Source organism: Carassius carassius, chromosome 42 (genome assembly GCF_963082965.1).
Source record: "Carassius carassius chromosome 42, fCarCar2.1, whole genome shotgun sequence".
NCBI classification, from domain to species: domain Eukaryota; kingdom Metazoa; phylum Chordata; class Actinopteri; order Cypriniformes; family Cyprinidae; genus Carassius; species Carassius carassius.
Genome location: NC_081796.1, coordinates 10,616,554 through 10,637,862, shown reverse-complemented (window position 1 = coordinate 10,637,862; position 21,309 = coordinate 10,616,554). Strand labels below are relative to the sequence as shown.

At 40.7% G+C, this 21,309-nt stretch overlaps 1 protein-coding gene across 1 annotated transcript; it reads right to left on the bottom strand.

Moving 5' to 3' along the window:
- Positions 1 to 1,124: 1,124 nt before the first annotated feature.
- ccr9b (chemokine (C-C motif) receptor 9b) lies at positions 1,125 to 12,639 on the bottom strand. Its single transcript, XM_059534520.1, has 3 exons — positions 12,503 to 12,639; positions 12,086 to 12,126; positions 1,125 to 2,527 (listed from the first exon to the last, which is right to left on the bottom strand). The coding sequence occupies exons 1-3, from the start codon at positions 12,525 to 12,527 to the stop codon at positions 1,484 to 1,486; spliced, it is 1,110 nt and encodes a 369-aa protein (XP_059390503.1). The 5' UTR covers positions 12,528 to 12,639; the 3' UTR covers positions 1,125 to 1,483.
- Between the last annotated feature and the right edge of the window lie 8,670 nt (positions 12,640 to 21,309).

Below are 21,309 nucleotides of genomic sequence, written 5' to 3'. Positions count from 1 at the left end.
GTACAGTGTTAGCCCAGAAGCATAGATATAGCATTTTCATGCATACAGAACATTGTTGACATGATTGATAGTTTCCTGTTGTGCGAAGTAAGTGAAGCAGAGAGAGAGATAGAAAGTGAGTGAGAGAAAGACAGTGGAGTGTGAGGGAAAGAGAAAAGACGAATAGATGTTAGTGTTGAAGCTGTGGTCTCACCTGAAGGCTGCAGGTACAGCCTCTCTCTAAACCCTCTAAACCTCAATAACATCATACTTGTTTGTCTCATGCTTTGAAAAAATAACCTTATCAATACCACAAAGAAAAACACACAACCACATTTAAAAAAAAAAAATTGCAATGAATGTAGTGAATTAATATTATTAATATATAAATTGCAACTATGTGTATGTGTGTGTGTGTGTGATTTTAAGATTCATGATGCCCTGTATATTTTATATGGTTTAATACTATGTACATGCATTGTAACTTTTGTAACACCATATAAGAATGTTGCTTGTTGTGAAGATAAAAACAATCTATCTGCAATTCTGAAACAATTTATAAATATTTGTGCCATTAATGTTGTCAGCTTTTCCCTGCATTTGCATAACTCTGTACTACTGTTGCGACAGCTGAAGTCATTGCAGTTGACTCTGCATGCATGGTCTAATTCTGTATCTAATACCATCTAAATCTGTGACACCGTTATACCATTACTACCACAATTATTCAGCATTTCCTCAATCAACACCAGCTATAACAGTCGTAGTAAAAACATGGCAGTGCATAGAAGCCACATTCATAAACTTTTCTTTTGCTACAGAAAATACATTACACACTGATAAAAACACCATGTGGCTTCTGCTGGGGTTTAGACAAAAACAAGACTTGGAGGTAATCAATGATATACAGTAGTCAACATCTTTATCATTCACTTACATCTTTCACTTACATCTGCTACTAAATATATATCATTCACTTACATCTGCTACTAAATATAAATGATAATTTTACTTTCTTAATCTATGATCTAAACAAAGACTGAAATAATAATGTAGAAATTTCTTTCACAATCAACCACAAGCTGTAATTGTGTACATAACTGTAATTGTAAACTGTAAAAAACTATAAGAACTCATGTAATTTTTATTTTATTTTATAGTACAAAACTAAATCCATTACACAACATATTATCAATCTATTTACACTTTACAATATTTTTGCAACATGTTTACTAGAAAAGTATGAAAATCATAATAGTACCTATACGCATACATTACACTGCTTTAACTGGAATCATCCTTCCCAAAATGGTGGTTAAATGCTTACAAATCTTCATAATCTCCCATCACGTACTGCCAGAGAACTATACATGAATACTAACATAAAGCACATTTCAAAGGCCTTGACCAAAAATATTTGCAATTATAAGGACCTATAACTCTAAACATGACACACTCTGAAGATGTAAAGTTTTTTAAAAGGTTGTCAATACTGTAGGCTATTCTATAAAGAAAAAACAGGGGTGGTATCGGTGTCAGACATAACAGAGGGCCTCTTGGGAACTTGTTGCAGTTTGCTGTTGTCTACCATTCCCAGGCCACAGGACATGCGATGAAGCAGGCTGAAAAGATCCTTCCGAAAGCGAACGCCAATAAATACGTAAAGGATGGGATTCAGACAACAGTGTGTGTAGGCAAGACACTTCACAATTTGCCCAGCCATATCTAAGCTTTGCATGACTTCACAGTTTGTTATTGTGGCATTGTTGGCTTGGCCTGCTTCTACAATCAGATATCCATTGAATGGCAGCTGTGAGAGAACAAAAGCGGCCACAACTGCAAAGATGACCCTTAGAGCCTTGTGTTTTTCAAAGCTTCGAGCCTGCATTAGTTTACGAATAATGACTGAGTAACACAATACAATGACAAGCAATGGTAGTAGGAAGCCGACACAGATCTGTAAAGCTAACACCAAGACTTTGGTACGGTTGTTGTCTGTGATCGAGTACACCATGACACAGGAAGTGCTCTGGGAGTCAATGTTTTTTACTTTAGCGAAAATAAATTCTGGTAGAGCTAAGAGGCAAGAGGCAAGCCACACAAAAACACAAGTTATCTTACTATACAGCATTCGTTTGTTTTTGTAGTTGTGTGCTTCGGTTACATGAACGATAGCAATGTAGCGGTCCACACTAATGCAGGTGAGTAAGAGCATGCTAGCAAAGAAGTTGATTTTGTAGACCGCAGAAACTCCTTTGCAAATGGCCTGGTTGAACACCCAGCCCTGAGCAGCATTTGTTGCCCAGAAGGGCAATGTGCCTAGGAACAGAAGATCAGCCACTGCCAGGTTCAGCAGGTACACATCAGTCATGGTCTTGAGGCGGTTACGCACAGTTGTGAAGATACAGACAACAAGTAAGTTGCCCAAAGACCCCACAACAAAGATGATCCAGTAAAGAGGGGGCTCGAAGGTTTTACTGAACTGTCGCACCATCTCTTTGTTACATAATCCACCCAGGTCCAATTCATAGTCATCAGTATCAGTTGTCTGAAATGGCAAAAATGTGATATGTTTAGTCACTTCAAATTCTGTGCAATGACCATTTCATTTGATTTATAAATTTATTTCTTGAAAACCAAATATACCAATCATATGAAGGAATGTTATTTCTTCCATGGAGCAAAAAATTAGAAGTTTTAAGGAACATACTGGCCTGTTTTCCATGTAATGAAAGTTTTGGGAGATTTGGACTGTCAAACTCCAATATGTAATAATATAAAAATATCATAAAATGTCCATGTGAAATTTGTACTATATTCTGTAAATTTTTTGTGCAAGTTTTCTCAAGATTAAGGCCCCATCCCAATTCTATTATATACCCCTTCCCCTTCCCCTCCGCCTACCCCTTCCCCTTGTCCCTTGAAACAGAGTGTCAAGTTGTAGGGGAGACAATATTCCCCTAAGGATTCTCGTAAAATACACACATATACTGGTGTGCTGGTGTGCATTAGAGCATTTAATTATCGTTCTGTATTAATGAGCTGCTTACTGACACACACACATATCGGAAATCGTGCAGCACACACATCCAGGAGAAAATAAACTTGTCAACGCTGCCCCACGACTTTTATTAAATACAGTTTAAATAATGAATCGCTACATTATATTTTCCAGCTACGAGAGGATACAATCGCTGTTTTTAAGTAAACTCACTTGCACAGATGCGAATAGCCTACACGCAACTTCCATTTCTCTTTCTCTCTCTCTCTCTCTCTCTCTGTCTATCTCTCTCGAATAGGCAATATTTGAGAAAATGGTTTAGCGATTTCTAATTATTGGGGGGATTAGCCCCCATCAATGTCTATGGCAGTTATCGCCCTGATCAAACATATGCTGTGGCACTATCATGCAGTCTGTAATGAGATGAAGTTAGCAAATATTAGCGATTTTTTGCAAACATTTCTTTGAGTAACATGGCCGTTAATATGAACTCACAATTGAATGTAACATAAAACAAATGATTACTTTTCGTTAAAATTTTTATTTATGCCAAAAAAAGCTTACATTTATGTTTCTTTTTGTTTGCTGTAGCAGCCATGTTGCCGAGATAATTCATACCCCTTCGTTAGAAGTGTGGTCCCGAAAAATCTTTGTTTGAAGGGCTATCTGGCCCTTCCCCTTCCCCTTACCCCTACCTCTCCAACCAAAAGAAAATCGAGACACCCCTACCCTAGAGGTCTTCACGGGTCCAAAAATCGGACCCGTATATTATTTGAAAGCTGGACCCGAACCCGCCGGCAAGGCACAGACCTGACTGGACCCAATTGTCACATATTCCACCTTAAATTGCTATTACAAGTCAATAAACCTTTTGCGAAAAATACAGCTTTTTGTCTTACCTAATTTAAGGAGCCGTAGTCTCTCTTCCTTGTACCTGACTGCCTGTGATGCATTACAATCCTCCGACAAGAAAGTTATCAATGTTATTCCTCTCATTATTCCAAGACCAAGCTTAATCCACTCATTATTTCAGCTTCAAAAGTCCACTTGATGTCACGGTGACATGCACGTGTACATTTTGACTCGAGTAAACTCGCATAATAACTTCGACTGTTTGCCCTTTTAAACTATAATAACAATCGCTCATTCAGTGCCATGGCCGCTGACGTTATTTATTTTTCTAACGTCTCTGTGCTCTCTGCTCTGCGTCGAGTCTGAATCTAAACAAATACAACTTTAAGATTAAACGGTTCATTTATATTATTATAAAAATGGGAGAAAATGTAAAGAGTGGTTTGGCAGTCGAAGTGTCCCTCACTGGTTGCCATAGAAACATGAAACACGCTCGAGACTGCACATGTGTGCTAGCTGTATCAACCTAAAATATGCTTTAACGCAATTTGAGCATCATAGAAAACATTCATGTGACAGTTCACCTCAGATTGTGTTGCTGATTTGAAATATATTAAATATGAGTGTGTCAAGTCTGCAAGCATTATTCCCGTGCGTGCACTTGCATTAACTCTGGATCGACGGGTCTCGAGTGCACAGTGTAGACCTCTACCCTACCCCTTCACGTGAACGCGCGAAACGGAGGGGTAGGGGAAAGGGCAGGGGCTAAGGGGTAGAATTGGGATTGGGCCAAAACTTCTCACATCACAGCTGGTCACCTTCCATTGACATTGGAATGTTATTGCCATCAAAACGTTTCTAGGTTACGAATGTAACCCTAGTTCCTCGAAGGAACGAGACGCTGCGTCAAAAGCGCTTTGGGGAAACGCCTTTGGCAAGATCAACTCTGAATATCGTGTGCAATCAGTCCAATGGAAGAGCGTGACGTCACAGGCGGGGTGACGTAGCGACCAGGAAGCTATAAAGGCACGTGCCACGCAGCTGGCTTCAGCTTCGAGTAGGGAAGCAAGCGCCAGCAGGGGTGCTGGGAGTATGGCTCTGCGTATCTAGTTCCTTCGAGGAACTAGGGTTACATTCGTAACCTAGAGACGTTCCTCTTCAGGAACTCGAGCTGCGTCAAAAGCATTTTGGGGAACGATGTGCCAATGCTGCCAGACTACCAATCCCCTGCCTAGTGTGTATCCGAGGAGAACAGCTAAGGCAAGAGGACAGAAGAGCCAGGAGCGGCTCGCATATCGAGATTGTAAAATCTGGCAAATGTAGAGGGCGTGGATCACCCCGCAGCTTTGCAGATGTCCAAGAGGGACACACCTGCTAGAAAGGCCTTAGAGGCAGCCATACTCCGTGTAGAGTGAGCCTTGGCTCCCAAAGGAAGGGGAAGACCAGAGGACTCATAGGAGAGGTTGATAGCCTCGACTATCCTATGACTAAGGGTCTGCTTAGAGGCAGGGGAACCCTTTTTAGGAGGACCGTAGCAAACAAGCAATTGGTCAGATTTTCTCCACAGGGCAGCTCTGTGGACGTATGCGTCCAGCGCACGCACTGGACACATACAATTTAGCTTCTCCTGGCCTGGCTCTCGAAAGGGAGGAGGGCAGAAGGCCTGCAGTACGATAGGTTGTGGTGTAACAGAGGGAACTTTGGGAACATAACCCGCTCGAGGGTATAAGAATGCTTTGGCCATACCAGGGGCAAAATCTAAGTAGTTAGGGGCCACCGAGAGTGCCTGAAGGTCTCCAACTCTCTTTAGAGAAGCGACCATGACCAAGTCCCACGGGGGAATACGGGACTGTACTGGAGGGCACTTGTAACTAGGGGGTGCCTACCCACTGACTGACCATCGAAAGGGACGTGGTGAGCAGCTATGGCCGCCACGTACAGCTTTAAGGTGGAGTGAGTTAACCCCGCAGAGAGCCTAGCTTGTAGAAACTCAAGAACTGTACCAACTGGGCAGTTAACAGGGTCAAGCTGGCGGTCTCTGCACCATGAGGTGAAGAGTTTCCACCTCAGGGCATACAGTTTCCTCGTAGAGGGAGCTCTGGATTGGAGGAGGGTCTCAACAACCTCAGTTGAGAGACCGGAAGCTATGAACTGTGCCCCCTCAGGGGCCACACCCACAACTTCCGGGCGAGGGTGGATTATTTTGCCCTGCGCCTGAGAGAGTAGATCTGTCCTGATCGGAATCTCCCATGGAGAGCTGTCGAGGAGAGAGACCAGATCGGCGAACCATTCTCAGCCCGGCCAGAATGGGGCTACTAGCAACAGACGGACCCCGTCCAGGCGTACTCTCGCCAGAACTCCCGGGAGCAGAACAGTGGGGGGAAAGGCATACAGACGAAGCCTCGGCCAGGTCTGTGTCATGGCATCTAGTCCCAGTGGAGCTGGGTGAACTAGAGAGAACCAGAGGGGACATTGCGATGTCTCTTAAGTCGCGAAGAGGTCCACCTGAGCTTTGCCAAATATCTGCCATATCTGCTTCACCACCTCAGGGTGAAGCATCCTTGGCCCCTGTCTCGACAGCATGTCTGCTCCCACATTCAATCTCCCAGGAATATATACTGCTCTTAACGAGAGGAGTTTGCCCTAGGACCACAGGAGGATCTGGTATACCAGCTTGTATAAGGGGCGTGAACGCAGACCTCCCTGGTGATTGATATAAGAGACCACCGATGTGTTGGTCCGATGTACAACCAGTCAGGGACGCGTCTGTCGCTAGCATTACACGGCGACCCAGAGCTCCCAACACCGGGCCCTGATTCAAGAACCAAGGTTTCTTCCAAATGTCTAAGGCACGAAGGCATCGCCGCGCGACCTTGATAGTTCTGAATGGATTTCCCCTCGGGGAAAACCCCTTGGTCTTGAGCCACCACTGCAGGGGCCTCATGTGCAGGAGATAGGTGGCCTAGATAGGTGGTTCTCTGAACTGGAGAAAGTACACTCTTCATGGCGTTCAGTCTCAAACCCAGCTCCCCCATATGGGCGAGAACGACACCTCGATGTCGAACCGCCATCTGCTTTGATTGAGCTAAAATCAACCAATCGTCGATATAGTTCACAATGCGGATGCCCTGCATACGGAGGGGTACCAGAGCCGCATCTACACATTTCGTGAACGTGCGGGGTGAGAGTGCAAGGCCGAAGGGAAGTACTCGATATTTGTAGGCTTTGCCCCCGAAAGCGAACCTCAGGAACTTCCTGTGTTGTGGAAGGATGGATATATGGAAGTATGCATCTTTGAGATCTATTGTGACAAACCAGTCCTCGGATCTGATTTGAGCTACAACCTGTTTGACAGTGAGCATTTTGAACTTCAGTGACATTACTGAGAGGTTTAATTGCCGTAAGTCAAAGATCAGATGCAACCCCCCATCCTTCTTTGGAACTATGAAATACCGGCTGTAAAACCCGGACTCCCTGTCTAGAGGAGGGACCACCTCAATGGCCTCCTTCCTTAACCCTCTGGAGTCGATTAACGCGGATATGCGTTATGAGTCATTTTCTCCTGATAACCCCGAAAAGAATTTAAATTACACTTTCAGTTTTAATCGTACAGATAAGAGCAATTCATCAATCGAATCTGTAAAGGGTCTACTTTTTTTTTGGATACAGACATAATAACAACAAAACTTTGTGCACTTATAAAATAAAGATAACAAACAAGGTGTGCTGTCTGCAGCCTTTGTCTGCGCTGATCTTCATTTACAAACACGTCATTAAAATGAACTGTAACTCTGTGAATACTCAACGAAGAGACATGAGAGAGATATCTATAGAAAGCTTGATGTCTACTTTTAAACTAAACAAGTGCCGCCGAAAACAGATATTCTGTGATAAAGTAATCCATATGAAAACAATGCGATGTCCGTTTTTCACATCTCCCTTCATTATATCTAATGTGACCACGCTCCCGCGCTGAACTCGCTATTCAGATTCAAACTGAAGCGCACGGCTTGAATACGCCCATAACAGAAGAAAACGCAGCCAGACTGTTCTTCAAGGTCTTTTATTTTACTGTTTGCTTCGCGACGAGAGGAATAAGACATAATTCACCCCAAAAAGATGTGATGTGGTTGAGGATTTGAGAAATGGATTTCCTCAGAAAAAAAAGGATGAAGTGCTTTATTCAGCAGAGATCATAAACATGAGTAAGTGTCTTTTTATTTATTTATATACTTGTACTAGTTTTCACATAACGTGTAAACATTTTACTAGTTAGACTTTTTCCAAAGACTTTCCAAACTATAATTCCTGACTAAATGTTTAATCAAGTGAAACATTATGAAGTTTTAATAACAATATACAATACTATACCATTCAAAAGCTTGATGTAAATAATATAAATGTAACAAATAGATAACTGTAACAAATGTAAAAACAATGCTGTTCTTTCAATTTATTCCCCCTAAAAAACCTGAAAAATATTCTTAGCTCTTTTCAACATTAATAATAATGCTAATAATAATAACAATAAATGTTTTTTTGTAGAAAATAAGATTGTTAAAAGGATTAAAATGTATTGTGTAACTGGAGTAAGGATGGCAAAAAATTAGTTTGAAAGTCAGCTTTGATTGTTCTAATAAACTGTTTAACTGCTCCCCCAAGTGGATATTAAATTATGTTGTGGGATAATTAAATATATTCTTAATAAACTACAAACTTAAAATTATATACATTTATTTTGTTCTCACATTCTTTCTTGTAACACCTCCTTCTCAGTGGCACAGCTGACTGAAAGGCTCATTATGCAGCTCATTATACAGGCCTTTGTCTTCTCAGGTGTAAATCACAATGATATTCATGATAGTTGACGCCTACTCGCATATGACTTTTACCAACAAAAAGTGTCTTAGAAAATTTAAATCAATATATTGTTTTCTGTAAGTGAGTAAACAAGATGATTTTCACATAATTTAAAAAGAAAAATTCTAGGCTACAAGCTCCAGTTCTCAAAAATCCCAGGAACCAATGTTCTGTATGTGTTTTATGGCCTTATTCAAGTGATTTACCATTTTTAGTTTTTCACTAACCACGCATAAACATTTTTTTCTCAAAAATACAATCATGTACATACATGCTACTCACATATTATTATAGCCCAGTTTGGGCTGATTACAGTGAGATTAGACTTTACCCATTTAGATATTTATAAGAAACTGAAAAAAGCACAAATCTCAGGGCATGACAAAACTTCTCCAGGCCCCAAAAATACCCTTAGACTCCAGAGGGTTAATAGGGTATTCACTTCTTGTTCCATCACCAGAGCCTGCTGGGGGCCGACGACTGTCGGTGTAACCCCATTGAATCTCGGCGGTGGACGGCTGAACTGAATACAATAGCCTCTTTCTACTGTGTGCAGGACCCATTGAGATACATTTGGCAGTAGTTTCCACGCTCGCTAAATAATGTACTAAGGGAATCAGTCTCTCGAGACTGATCTCTGGTGTAAGAGGCCCCCGAAGGGGTGGCGAGCTTCCCAGCTCCGCTACGCTCATGGGCGGACATAACTGGGAGTAACACTCGCGGGAGACCGCTGCGCCCTGAAACACTGGCGGGGTTGGCAGACCAGCCTCTAGAGGGCACTGGGGTGAGACGGGCACCGTATAATAAGGTGGGCACCGCTCTACCCCAGTAGGGGCTACCCTCAGGGTCGCCTCTGGCATCAGGACCTCTTTGTCGAGGACTTCCTAGCTTCGATAATTGCACGAAGGTCTGATTTTGCCTTGGAAGTCCCCGACTCAGAGCTTTTGAGCCTCGCGGTATGAGGAGCCTGCCTGTGGCGTGGTATCTCCCGCCCAGATAACCCACGAGAGCGACGAGGGAGGAAACTCTGGAACGCCGCCGCCTGTTTGCGTGCCTCTTGGAACCTGTCCCGAGGCTTGAAGCGGGGCGTCCAGGAGGCAGACCCTGTCACGCTCTCTTATCTAAGACAGGGTCAGCCATAAATACCTCTCCGCGGCCACCAAGGCTGCCATAGGCCACCCAATCGCGCGAGCGGTCTCTTTGGTGGCGCGGAGGGAGAGATCAGCGGTCCGTCTAAGCTCTGCAATATCGTCGGACTTGATCCCCTCTCCCTCGTCTACATCTCTCAGCAGGTCAGCTTGATATGCTTGGAGGATGGCTATAGTGTGAAGGCACGCCCCGCCTGACCTGCTGCCACATAGCCCTTGCCCATTAACATGGATGTTGTTTTTAACGGTTTTGTGGGCAAGGCCGGAGCCTTCAGAGACGACGCTGAACCAGGTGACAGATAGCTCGCAAGCGTCTGCTCAACCCGGGGCATCGCTCTGAACCCTCACTCACCGAGCCCCACGACATTGCCATAATATTGACAGTCGGGGCCGAAGAGACGGGTCGAATAAGGGTGTTTCCACGATCTTCCAGATCCACCTGCGAACCCCACGAGTGCAGCAGCCGCTCTGCCTCAGCAGAAGCGGGGCCAGCACCGCGGGGAACGCTGGCGAAGGCTCCCTCCTCGAAGAGAGCCCTCCGGGATCGAAGCGTCTGCATCGGCAATCATTCACAATGCGGACATCCCTCGAGAGCCGACTCAGCGTGCTTCGATCCCAGGCAGACCATGCATAAATCGTGTGTATCCCCAGCCGTGATGTAGCGTGGGGAGGGAGGAACACACAATTTATAGCGCGATCTGGTTTCGCCCTTCATATGTCTAGCCTTATCTTTGCTCTTTGGCATTATGTTGCTTTATTGGGACAGACAATATTAAAAAAGACACACAAGACAGACTTTTGAACATGCACACACAGAGCGCTTGCTGAAAGACGCGAAGCTGAAGCCAGCTGCGTGGCACGTGCCTTTATAGCTTGCTGGTCGCTACGTCACCCCGCCTGTGACGTCACGCTCTTCCATTGGACTGATTGCACACGATATTCAGAGTTGATCTTGCCAAAGGCGTTTCCCCAAAGCGCTTTTGACGCAGCTCGAGTTCCTGAGGAGTAACTTATGTGTCATGTCTAAAGTTGCCATACATACAGTTATATGGCTTCATAAGATGAAGTTCCAAACATAGGTTTTGGAGGAGCCTAATTATTTAGTCCTGTCAATCATAGCTATTAACGCATGTAAGCGGCTGTCATTGCACCATCCCAGCAACAATTCTTCTGCCATCCCATCCGCCTCCCCTTCTACTCCTCTTTTCTTCATTTTTCCTTCACTTCATTCAATCATGGGGTGGTGGAACAAAATGAGGTTGAGAAAGTAATTTTTGGGTTAAATATTCTTTTAAATTATCTTACTAGCATTTAATTTAAATTCTGCATACCATGGCAGTTTGATGATTTCATTTCACTGAAATTAGATTCTCACTTTTCAAAATGCTGACTATGAAATTTAGAAGTTTGTTTCCCACATTTTGTCTTTTCAGACAATCTTCTACTCAATTGACAACCACTTCCTGTCTGCAGTGGTACAACAGTCTCTCGCCATTTCAGAGCTGTAATCCAGTTGATCAGTGAAGTGTGACTCTGTGTGACATCATGCCCCAGCGAGCTCTGACAATCTAAATTTATGAAATGTTCCACAGCTTAGCTCAGATGCAGGTGTCTCTAGTGGAGAAACCACACAAGTACACCGCATCCACATCCTCTTTCAACCCTTTTTTAAAATGTGCACAAACAGATAGAGTGTCACCCCCTCCCCCCAGGGGTCTTCATACTCAGACCCCCTTTGGAGCATGTAAAACACTAAATGCTGTTCCATACTGACATACATACATGACAGATAAAGGATATGTGACACACACAGTGGAAAATCTTTTCTTTCTGTTGTAAATAAAAAAAGGTGGAAACAGTGAAATCTGTCTGTGTGATCTTAAACCAAGAGGTGCATGAGATTTAAAGATAAAGATAAGCAGTTTTACTTGACTGACAATAAATTTTTAGAAAAAGACATCTGATGTCCAAACAAGTATACAGCACTAACAGAAACAGAACTAAACTGCTTACTGATAAGATTTGCTGAGGGCAGCATTTAATGTTGACTTGAACAATTGTGTTATGACAAAAAGCATGATGATGTATTTCAGAACTTATAAGTTAAAGGTGTTACTAATGTAAAATGTGACTACATAGTATACTATTATACTAAAAATGTATAATATGCAAAACAGAAGACTTTTAAACCAAAAATTTGGACTTCACAGAATATAATATAATTTATAAATATAATAACACTCACCGAGTCTGTCGAATCTGTGAAATTAAAAGTATCACTTTCATCTATTAAAAGATTAAAAAAACTTGTGATTAGTGCAAAATATTATATGGAAGAGAGCAGCAACATGAAACCGTGATGAAGAGTCTCAAAGCCTTTCAAAAAAATAAAAAAATAAAAACACATATTTATATTCTTGCTGGAAGCTCGAAATCATTCAGGTAAACACAGATTGAGTTATTTTTGTTACTTTATTCAATCAACTTACAGTGAACTTCGAGGACTAAAGCAGTTAACAGTTAATAAAATTTCCCAAAAAATAGCCTTGCATGATGACTAATATACCTATCAATCTATAACTCTCAGTCTTTTAAAAGGTTGTTTATTGTTTACATGGTCATATTAAATGTAATACAATTTTTCATGAATTGTGATACTTACAGTCTGAGGTTGTAAAGACATCCATGTTCTGTCTCTCAGAAGTCACAACAGATAACCAAGAGTATAACAACAGTTCAATGATGAATAAGCTTCCCCCACTGACTTTAACTAGTTATAAGAAACAAACAAAGTCACGTGTCTGAGAATAGTAACGTCAGCCCATGCATTTGACAGTTCTGCATCTACCAAGTAAAAAAAAAATCCATTTTGGGTGGAGTCTATATATCCATTGCCTTCTGCTCTGAACTGTATCTGTCCTCTCTAAAATGATTGAAGCTGCTTTGTGGAGATGTGGGTTGTTATGAGTAAAAAGATGAAACCCTCTGGCTTATTATTGCTTTCACTATGCATTGTAAGAAAAAGTTAATAGAAGTGCTTAATAAACATTAAAATGAAGGTGCCAACTTGCATGACATTTCTGAATATTTCTACTGTTTTGAGTTAGTCAACACTTATGTGGAGAAATACTGTTGATAACATTGCATGAACGTGTGACTGTGAGATAAATAAATAAATAAACACTCACACATAAAATACAAGACTTGGTACATTAAACACAACAAGGGTAACAACGTAATAAACAAAAGGGTAAATGATAATTTAATTGACAAACGTGTAAACTGACAGTGTAACCATATTTGATTACTAGAAAAGGTGGTATCCTCACAATTATATTCCTTCGTAGAGAAAAATGGTATATGTGAGGATTTCCAGTCAGGATTTAGACCGTATCATAGTAATGAGACTGCTCTCCTTAGAGTTACAAATGACCTGCTCTTATCATCTGATCGTGGTTGTATCTCTCTATTAGTTTTATTGGATCTTAGTGCTGCATTTGACACAATTGACCACAACATTCTTTTGCATAGACTTGAACACTTTGTTGGCATTAATGGAAGTGCATTAGCATGTTTTAAATCTTACTTATATGACTGCCATCAGTTCGTAGCAGTGAATGAAGATGTATCATATCAATCACAAGTGCAGTATGGAGTACCTCAAGGCTTAGTACTAGGGCCGCTACTCTTTACGCTTTATATGTTACCCTTGGGAGATATCATCAGGAAACATGGTGTTAGCTTTCACTGTTATGCTGATGATACTCAGCTCTATATTTCTTCGCGGCCAATTGGAAACACACCAATTTGAAAAACTACTGGTATGCATAGTCGATATAAAAAACTGGATGAGGAGTAATTTCTTACTGCTAAATTCTGAAAAAACAGAGGTGTTAATTATAGGACCTAAAAACTCTGCATGTAATTACCTAGAAAACTGTCTAAGAATTGATGGTTGCTCTGTCAATTCTTCGTCATCAGTTAGGAACCTAGGTGCGCTATTTGATCGGAATCTTTCCTTAGAAAGCCACGTTTCTAACATTTGTAAAACTGCATTTTTCCATCTCAAAAATATATATAAATTATGGCCTATGCACTCAATGTCAAATGCAGATATGTTAATCCATGCATTTATGACCTCAAGGTTAGATTATTGTAATGCTTTATTGGAAGGTTGTTCTGCACGCTTAGTAAACAAACTACAGCTAGTCCAAAATGCAGCAGCAAGAGTTCTTACTAGAACCAGGAAGTATGACCATATTAGCCCGGTCCTGTCAACACTTGCACTGGCTCCCTATCAAACATCATATAGATTTTAAAATATTGGTTATTACTTATAAAGCCCTGAATGGTTTATCACCTCAGTATTTGAATGAGCTCCTTTTACATTATAATCCTCTACGTCCGCTACGTTCTCAAAACTCAGGCAATTTGATAATACCTAGAATATCAAAATCAACTGCGGGCAGCAGATCCTTTTCCTATCTGGCGCCTAAACTCTGGAATAACCTACCTAACATTGTTTGGGAGGCAGACACACTCTTGCGGTTTAAATCTAGATTAAAGACCCACCTCTTTAACCTGGCTTACACATAACATACTAATATGCTTTTAATATCCAAATCCGTTAAAAGATTTTTAAGCTGCATTAATTAGGTAAACCGGAACTGGGAACACTTCCCATAACACCCAATGTACTTGCTTCATCATTAGAAGAATGGCATCTAAGCTAATATTAGTCTGTTTCTCTCTTATTCCGAGGTCACCGTAGCCACCAGATCCAGTCTGTATCCAGATCAGAGGGTCACTGCAGTCACCCGGATCCAGTACGTATCTAGACCAGATGGTGGATCAGCACCTAGAAAGGACCTCTACATCCCTGAAAGACAGCGGAGACCAGGACAACTAGAGCCCCAGATACAGATCGACCACCAGGACAAGACCACAGGAAACAGATTATTCTTCTGCACAATCTGACTTTTCTACAGCCTGGAATTGAACTACTGGTTTCATCTGGTCAGAGGAGAACTGGCCCCCCAACTGAGCCTGGTTTCTCCCAAGGTTTTTTTCTCCATTCTGTCACCGATGGAGTTTCGGTTCCTTGCCGCCGTCGCCTCTGGCTTGTGATTGTGACCGAATCACAAACATATTTTTTGTATGTCTGTTTGAACTCAAAAATTTAAACTCACCTGTAATGCTTGTATATTCAATATAATTTAACATAGGAATACAGGGACTTGCATGACCTTAAGAGAAGAAGAGAAAACAACAGAATCAAAAATAACAAGAAAGAAAAATAAATAAATAAATAAATAAAATAAAAGTTAGATAAGGAGGGTGTGACTAACTTTTCACTATCATGAAATAACAGAACTGTGTGTTTTGAACATTCTTTAGAACTAAACATATCTCCAAGCATTGAATATCATTTTACTGTCACATCTAACAATCTGGTCATGTTGTCGCATTATATGGCAGTAAGTGGTCACACTGGGAACCTATAATTTAATTATATAATGGACACAGAGATGAAAACAATGAGCCTCACAAAATGATTGTATTCCCCCAAAAAACTTGAATTCGCTTGCAAAACATTTGCCTTCTGTCACCAAAGTATTGCGTTCCCCCTAAAACTTTAATTTTGTGTTTGAAAACAACATACAAAACCACTATAGTGTAATTGGAATTTTACTCAGAATCTTATGGTTATGTGGATACTGCCTTTGTAAAACCTTCTCCAAGTGACAGATTGTCTTATAGCATCACTTTGATATTAATCAAATACAATATTAGTCAGATTAGTCAAAACCCAATTAGGCTTTCAGGCCCTCTAGGCCTTGTTTACTTCCACTTTCTCTTTTTCTTCTCTGACCTTTGAATTTACTTAGTTCCTTTTACTTTAACCCCTCACAAATAACTGGCTTATTCCCGTCATGGGACAGCACTTCTCGAGCAAAAACTGAATGAAAAATCTTTACTCAACTCAACTGTTGGTTAAATTAGGCAAACTGATTTCACAAATGAGTCACTGGTATATCTTGATGAGCACTGCAGATTTGGTGTAAGAATATTGCAACATTGTTAGTTGTGATCTGACGGATAAAATAACTTTTGTTGGTGTAATTTAATGTAGTCAGATTAATTCAGTCATATTAAATATGTATTTTTTTACTTTTAGCGGTTAAGATGTTTCTACATTAAGTACATTTTGAACATAACATTTTTACGACGTGTAAATTAAATTTGTCAAAACAATGTCCTTAGTTAGCAGGTGCACAAATGTCATATCGGGCTGTCACTTTTCTTGAGAAACAGATATAGAGCAAAGTATTTTTGGTGTGAAAGTCATACATCTGAAAACATCCTCCATGTCTTATACAAGGGGGTTTCAGTACCAAAACCTGATTTGACAGTTTCACTAATCAGGTACCAAGTTTTTCTACAAAGGAACTTGAGATGGTACTATGAAGATGAGGTGTCGTGCCCAAAGGTTTGTCGTTTTTCTTTCTCAGTTTAGACCACAATAACGCAGAACGAAACGGACGTCTCCGGGACCAGGCAGTGCAGAGTCTGGGAAAGTGTTCTAACAGGATGTAACACATACAGGGCTAAAAGCAGTGTGTAAGACAAAAGGAATCACCTGTGATCAACTGTGAGAATAAACACCCTGAGAAAATGTAAAAAAATAAATGAATAAAAAAGAAAATCTATATTTTCTCTGGTCCACTACATGCGCTCACAACAACAGTTTATATGTGTTTTTCTTTGAAAACCAGCACATTATAGTTTTATAAAGCCAGTTCAGAACAATGTGGTGTTCTGTCCATTAAATAAATTCTGCCTAGAGCCCTAAGGATAATGCCTGTTTGTAATGCCTGATCAAACAGAAATATGTAATATGTATAAAATCATAACTTGACATTTGTCAAGGCCAGCAGGCTAATGGCCTAGAATGTAAAGATAACATGATAAATGTTAAATTTGAACATCTACATATATAGGGTATAGGATAAGCTAGCAGGCTAATCAGAGTACTGAGATGGTAGGCTACATTATAACTCAGCTGAACCAACAGGCTAATTGGTTAATGCACTGCTAAACTAGTATGCTGAAGGTTACAAACATTTATATAAGGCATAGGCTAAGCTAGCAGATTAATCGGCTGGTGGAATGCTCAGTTAGTGTGGTGGTTTTACTTTATTTAATTCAATATATCGCTTTTAACAATACAGATTGTGTCAAAGCAACTGAACAGCATTAAATAGGAAAATAGTGCATCAATAATGCAAAAAGGCAGTTCATCATTAAATTCAGTGATGTCATCATCCAGCTCAGTTCAGTTTAAATAATATCTGTGCAATCAAGTCAACAAAAATGCTGGTAATTAAGTGTTCAAAACTAAGCAAGCCAGAGGTGACAGTGGTAGGGAACCAAAACTCCATCGGTGACAGAATGGAGAAAAAATCTTTGGTGAAACCAGGCTCAGTTGGGGGGCCAGTTCTCCTCTGACCAGACGAAACCAGCAGTTCAATTCCAGGCTGCAGCAAAGTCAGAATGTGCAGAAGAATAATCTGTTTCCTGTGGTCTTGTCCCGATGGCCATATGGGAGACAAGGTCTTGAATGTGGATCTGTCTCTGGGGCTCATATAGTTGTCCTGATCTCCGCTGACATTCAGGGCTGTAGAGGTCCTCTCTAGGTGCTGATCCACCATCTGGGCTGGATATGTACTAGATCCGGGTGACTGCAGTGACCATCTGACCTGGATATATACTGGATCTGGTGGCTACAGTGACCTTGGAATAAGAGAGAAACACACTAATATTAGCGTAGATGCCATTCTCCTAACGATGTAGCAAGTTCATTGTGTGTTATGGGAGATGTTAATTAAACAGGGTAATCAGCTAGGCTTTGTTAGTTACACTCAGGTTGGAATGAGGTTACAGAGATTAAAGCTGGTCCTGTGAGAAACCTCCATCTGAAACGTATCTGTAGTCGTTACGCCACATTTTATTCTGTACCTAACTTGAAAGCCCATTTGAATTGCATGCTTTCAATGACTCATCTAATTACTAGACTTGTATGAGAACACAGATCGGTTTGACACAGAGCATAACCACAAACTGACTAAGGCAAAACAACAAAGGCCTCCAACAACTTTTTTAAGACCTGAGCTATGAAAACACTAAATATCCTGCTCCTACTAATCTTCTTTGTATAAGTGCAGCATTTGAAATACCACCTACTCTAAACCTGACAGATAATGTTAGCAAAAGCAAATTTTATATGAAATGATTTTGCTAAAGCAGCCATGCCTTTTTAGATGGATTTTACAAGTCTTTGATCTCTTTTATCATGGTTAATTTTTCACAGGACTTGTACCTGAGCGCTTAACATCACAAGTACAATACTGTACCAGGGAAGCTGCCAAGCAAGTTTACTACATCAGAAAAGGCAAAGGCCTACATATGGAGTTGGAGTTATGTGATGCAAAAATTAAGATGTATTATTTTACAAATCAAGCACTATGATAAAAGTGTTTTGGGGAAAAGTGTGCAAGGAACCACATAAAAATAAGTCTGGCAGGATGGCCATCACTTGTCTGCCCTTGTAATCATAATTTGTGTGAACAAGAATAAAAGTTGTTGGTGATTTACTACCACTAGTGTTCATTTCTGCAGGAAACTGCAGTGAACTGTATGTACAGGTTTGTTTTTGGAGTTTTGGAAAAAATGTAGGTAGATGGAAGGTTTTCAACTAAGCCTAAGTTGTTGTTTTTTTATTGGAGTTGTCATTTGAGAGCTTTGCAATTAGTTGAATGCCTCAACAAGTGTTGACATTTCCCAACACCACAGCAGTAATGACTTTATGAACTACTTTACTTCTAAAATCGATACTATTAGAGATAAAATTGCAACCATTCAGCTGTCAGCTACAGTATCACATCAGACAGTGCACTATAGACCCCCTGAGGAACAGTTCCACTCATTATCTACCATAGGAGAGGAAGAATTGTATAAACTTGTTAAATCATCTAAACCAACAACATGTATGTTAGACCCTATACCATCTAAGCTCCTAAAAGAGGTGCTTCCAGAAGTCATAGATCCTCTTCTGAATATTATTAATTCCTCATTGTCATTAGGATATGTCCCCAAAACCTTCAAACTGGCTGTTACTAAGCCTCTCATCAAAAAACCACAACTTGACCCCAAAGAACTAGTTAATTATAGACCAATCTCGAATCTCCCTTTTCTTTCCAAGATACTAGAAAAGGTGGTATCCCCACAATTATATTCCTTCTTAGAGAAAAATGGTATATGTGAGGATTTCCAGTGAGGATTTAGACCGTATCATTGTACTGAGACTGCTCTCCTTAGAGTTACAAATGATCTGCTCTTATCATCTGATCGTGGGTGTATGTCTCTATTAGTTTTATTGGATCTTAGTGCTGCGTTTGACACAATTGACCACAACATTCTTTTGCATAGACTTGAACACTTTGTTGGCATCAGTGGAAGTGCATTAGCATTGTTTAAATCGTACTTATATGACCGCCATCAGTTCGTAGCAGTGAATGAAGATGTATCCTATCGATCACAAGTGCAGTATGGAGTACCTCAAGGCTCAGTACTAGGGCTGCTACTCTTCACGCTTTATATGTTACCCTTGGGAGATATCATCAGGAAACATGGTGTTAGCTTTCACTGTTATGCTGATGATACTCAGCTCTATATTTCTTCGCAGCCCGGTGAAACACACCAATTTGAAAAACGAATGGATTGCATAGTCGATATAAAAAACTGGATGACGAGTAATTTCTTACTGCTAAATTCTGAAAAAACAGAGGTGTTAATTATAGGACCTAAAAACTCTGCTTGTAATAACCTAGAACACTGTCTAAGACTTGATGGTTGCTCTGTCAATTCTTCGTCATCAGTTAGGAACCTAGGTGCGCTATTTGATCGCAATCTTTCCTTTGAAAGCCACGTTTCTAGCATTTGTAAAACTGCATTTTTCCATCTCAAAAATATATCTAAATTATGGCCTATGCTCTCAATGTCAAATGCAGAAATGTTAATCCATGCATTTATGACCTCAAGGTTAGATTATTGTAATGCTTTATTGGGTGGTTGTTCTGCACGCTTAGTAAACAAACTACAGGTAGTCCAAAATGCAGCAGCAAGAGTTCTTACTAGAACCAGGAAGTATGACCATATTAGCCCGGTCCTGTCAACACTGCACTGGCTCCCTATCAAGCATCGTATAGATTTTAAAATATTGCTTATTACTTATAAAGCCCTGAATGGTTTAGCACCTCAGTATTTGAATGAGCTCCTTTTACATTATAATCCTCTACGTCCGCTACGTTCTCAAAACTCAGGCAATTTGATAATACCTAGAATATCAAAATCAACTGTGGGCGGCAGATCCTTTTCCTATTTGGCGCCTAAACTCTGGAATAACCTACCTAATATTGTTCGGGAGGCAGACACACTCTTGCAGTTTAAATCTAGATTAAAGACCCATCTCTTTAACCTGGCATACACATAACATACTAATATGCTTTTATTATCCAAATCCGTTAAAGGATTTTTAGGCTGCATTAATTAGGTAAACCGGAACCGGAAACACTTCCCATAACACCCTATGTACTTGCTACATCATTAGAAGAATGGCATCTACGCTAATATTTGTCTGTTTCTCTCTTGTTCCGAGGTCACCGTGGCCACCAGATCCAGTCTGTGTCCAGATCAGATGGTCACTGCAGTCACCCGGATCCAGTACGTATCCAGACCAGATGCTGGATCAGCACCTAGGAAGGACCTCTACATCCCTGAAAGACAGCGGAGACCAGGACAACTAGAGCCCCAGATACAGATCCCCTGTAAAGACCTTGTCTCAGAGGAGCACCAGGACAAGACCACAGGAAACAGGTGATTCTTCTGCACAATCTGACTTTGCTGCAGCCTGGAATTGAACTACTGGTTTCGTCTGGTCAGAGGAGAACTGGCTTCCCAACTGAGCCTGGTTTCTCCCAAGGTTTTTTTCTCCATTCTGTCACCAATGGAGTTTCGGTTCCTTGCCGCTGTCGCCTCTGGCTTGCTTAGTTGGGGACACTTCATCTACAGCGATATCGTTGACTTGATTGCAAATAAATGCACAGACACTATTTAACTGAACAGAGATGACATAACTGAATCCAATGATGAACTGCCTTTAACTATCATTTTTGCATTATTGACACTGTTTTCCTAATGAATGTTGTTCAGTTGCTTTGACGCAATGTATTTTGTTTAAAGCGCTATATAAATAAAGGTGACTTTGACTTTGACTTTGAATAAATACCAGTGTTTTAAAAGTGCACTTTTAATAACATGTTTGTTTCACTTTTAAATAATCATTACAACAGCCTTTCCGCTGCCCCCTTCAGAACTTCTTGAAATGTAACTGAAAGATTTGCAACAACT

What these genes read in the sequence shown, in the direction of transcription:
- ccr9b (XM_059534520.1), bottom strand. Translation starts at nt 12,527, where the DNA reads ATGGATGTCTTTACAACCTCAGACT. An exon ending in TGTCTTTACAACCTCAGACT is followed by an intron (nt 12,127 to 12,502) that starts GTAAGTATCACA and finishes ATCTTTTAATAG; the next exon opens with ATGAAAGTGATACTTTTAAT. An exon ending in TCACAGATTCGACAGACTCG is followed by an intron (nt 2,528 to 12,085) that starts GTGAGTGTTATT and finishes TTGCCATTTCAG; the next exon opens with ACAACTGATACTGATGACTA.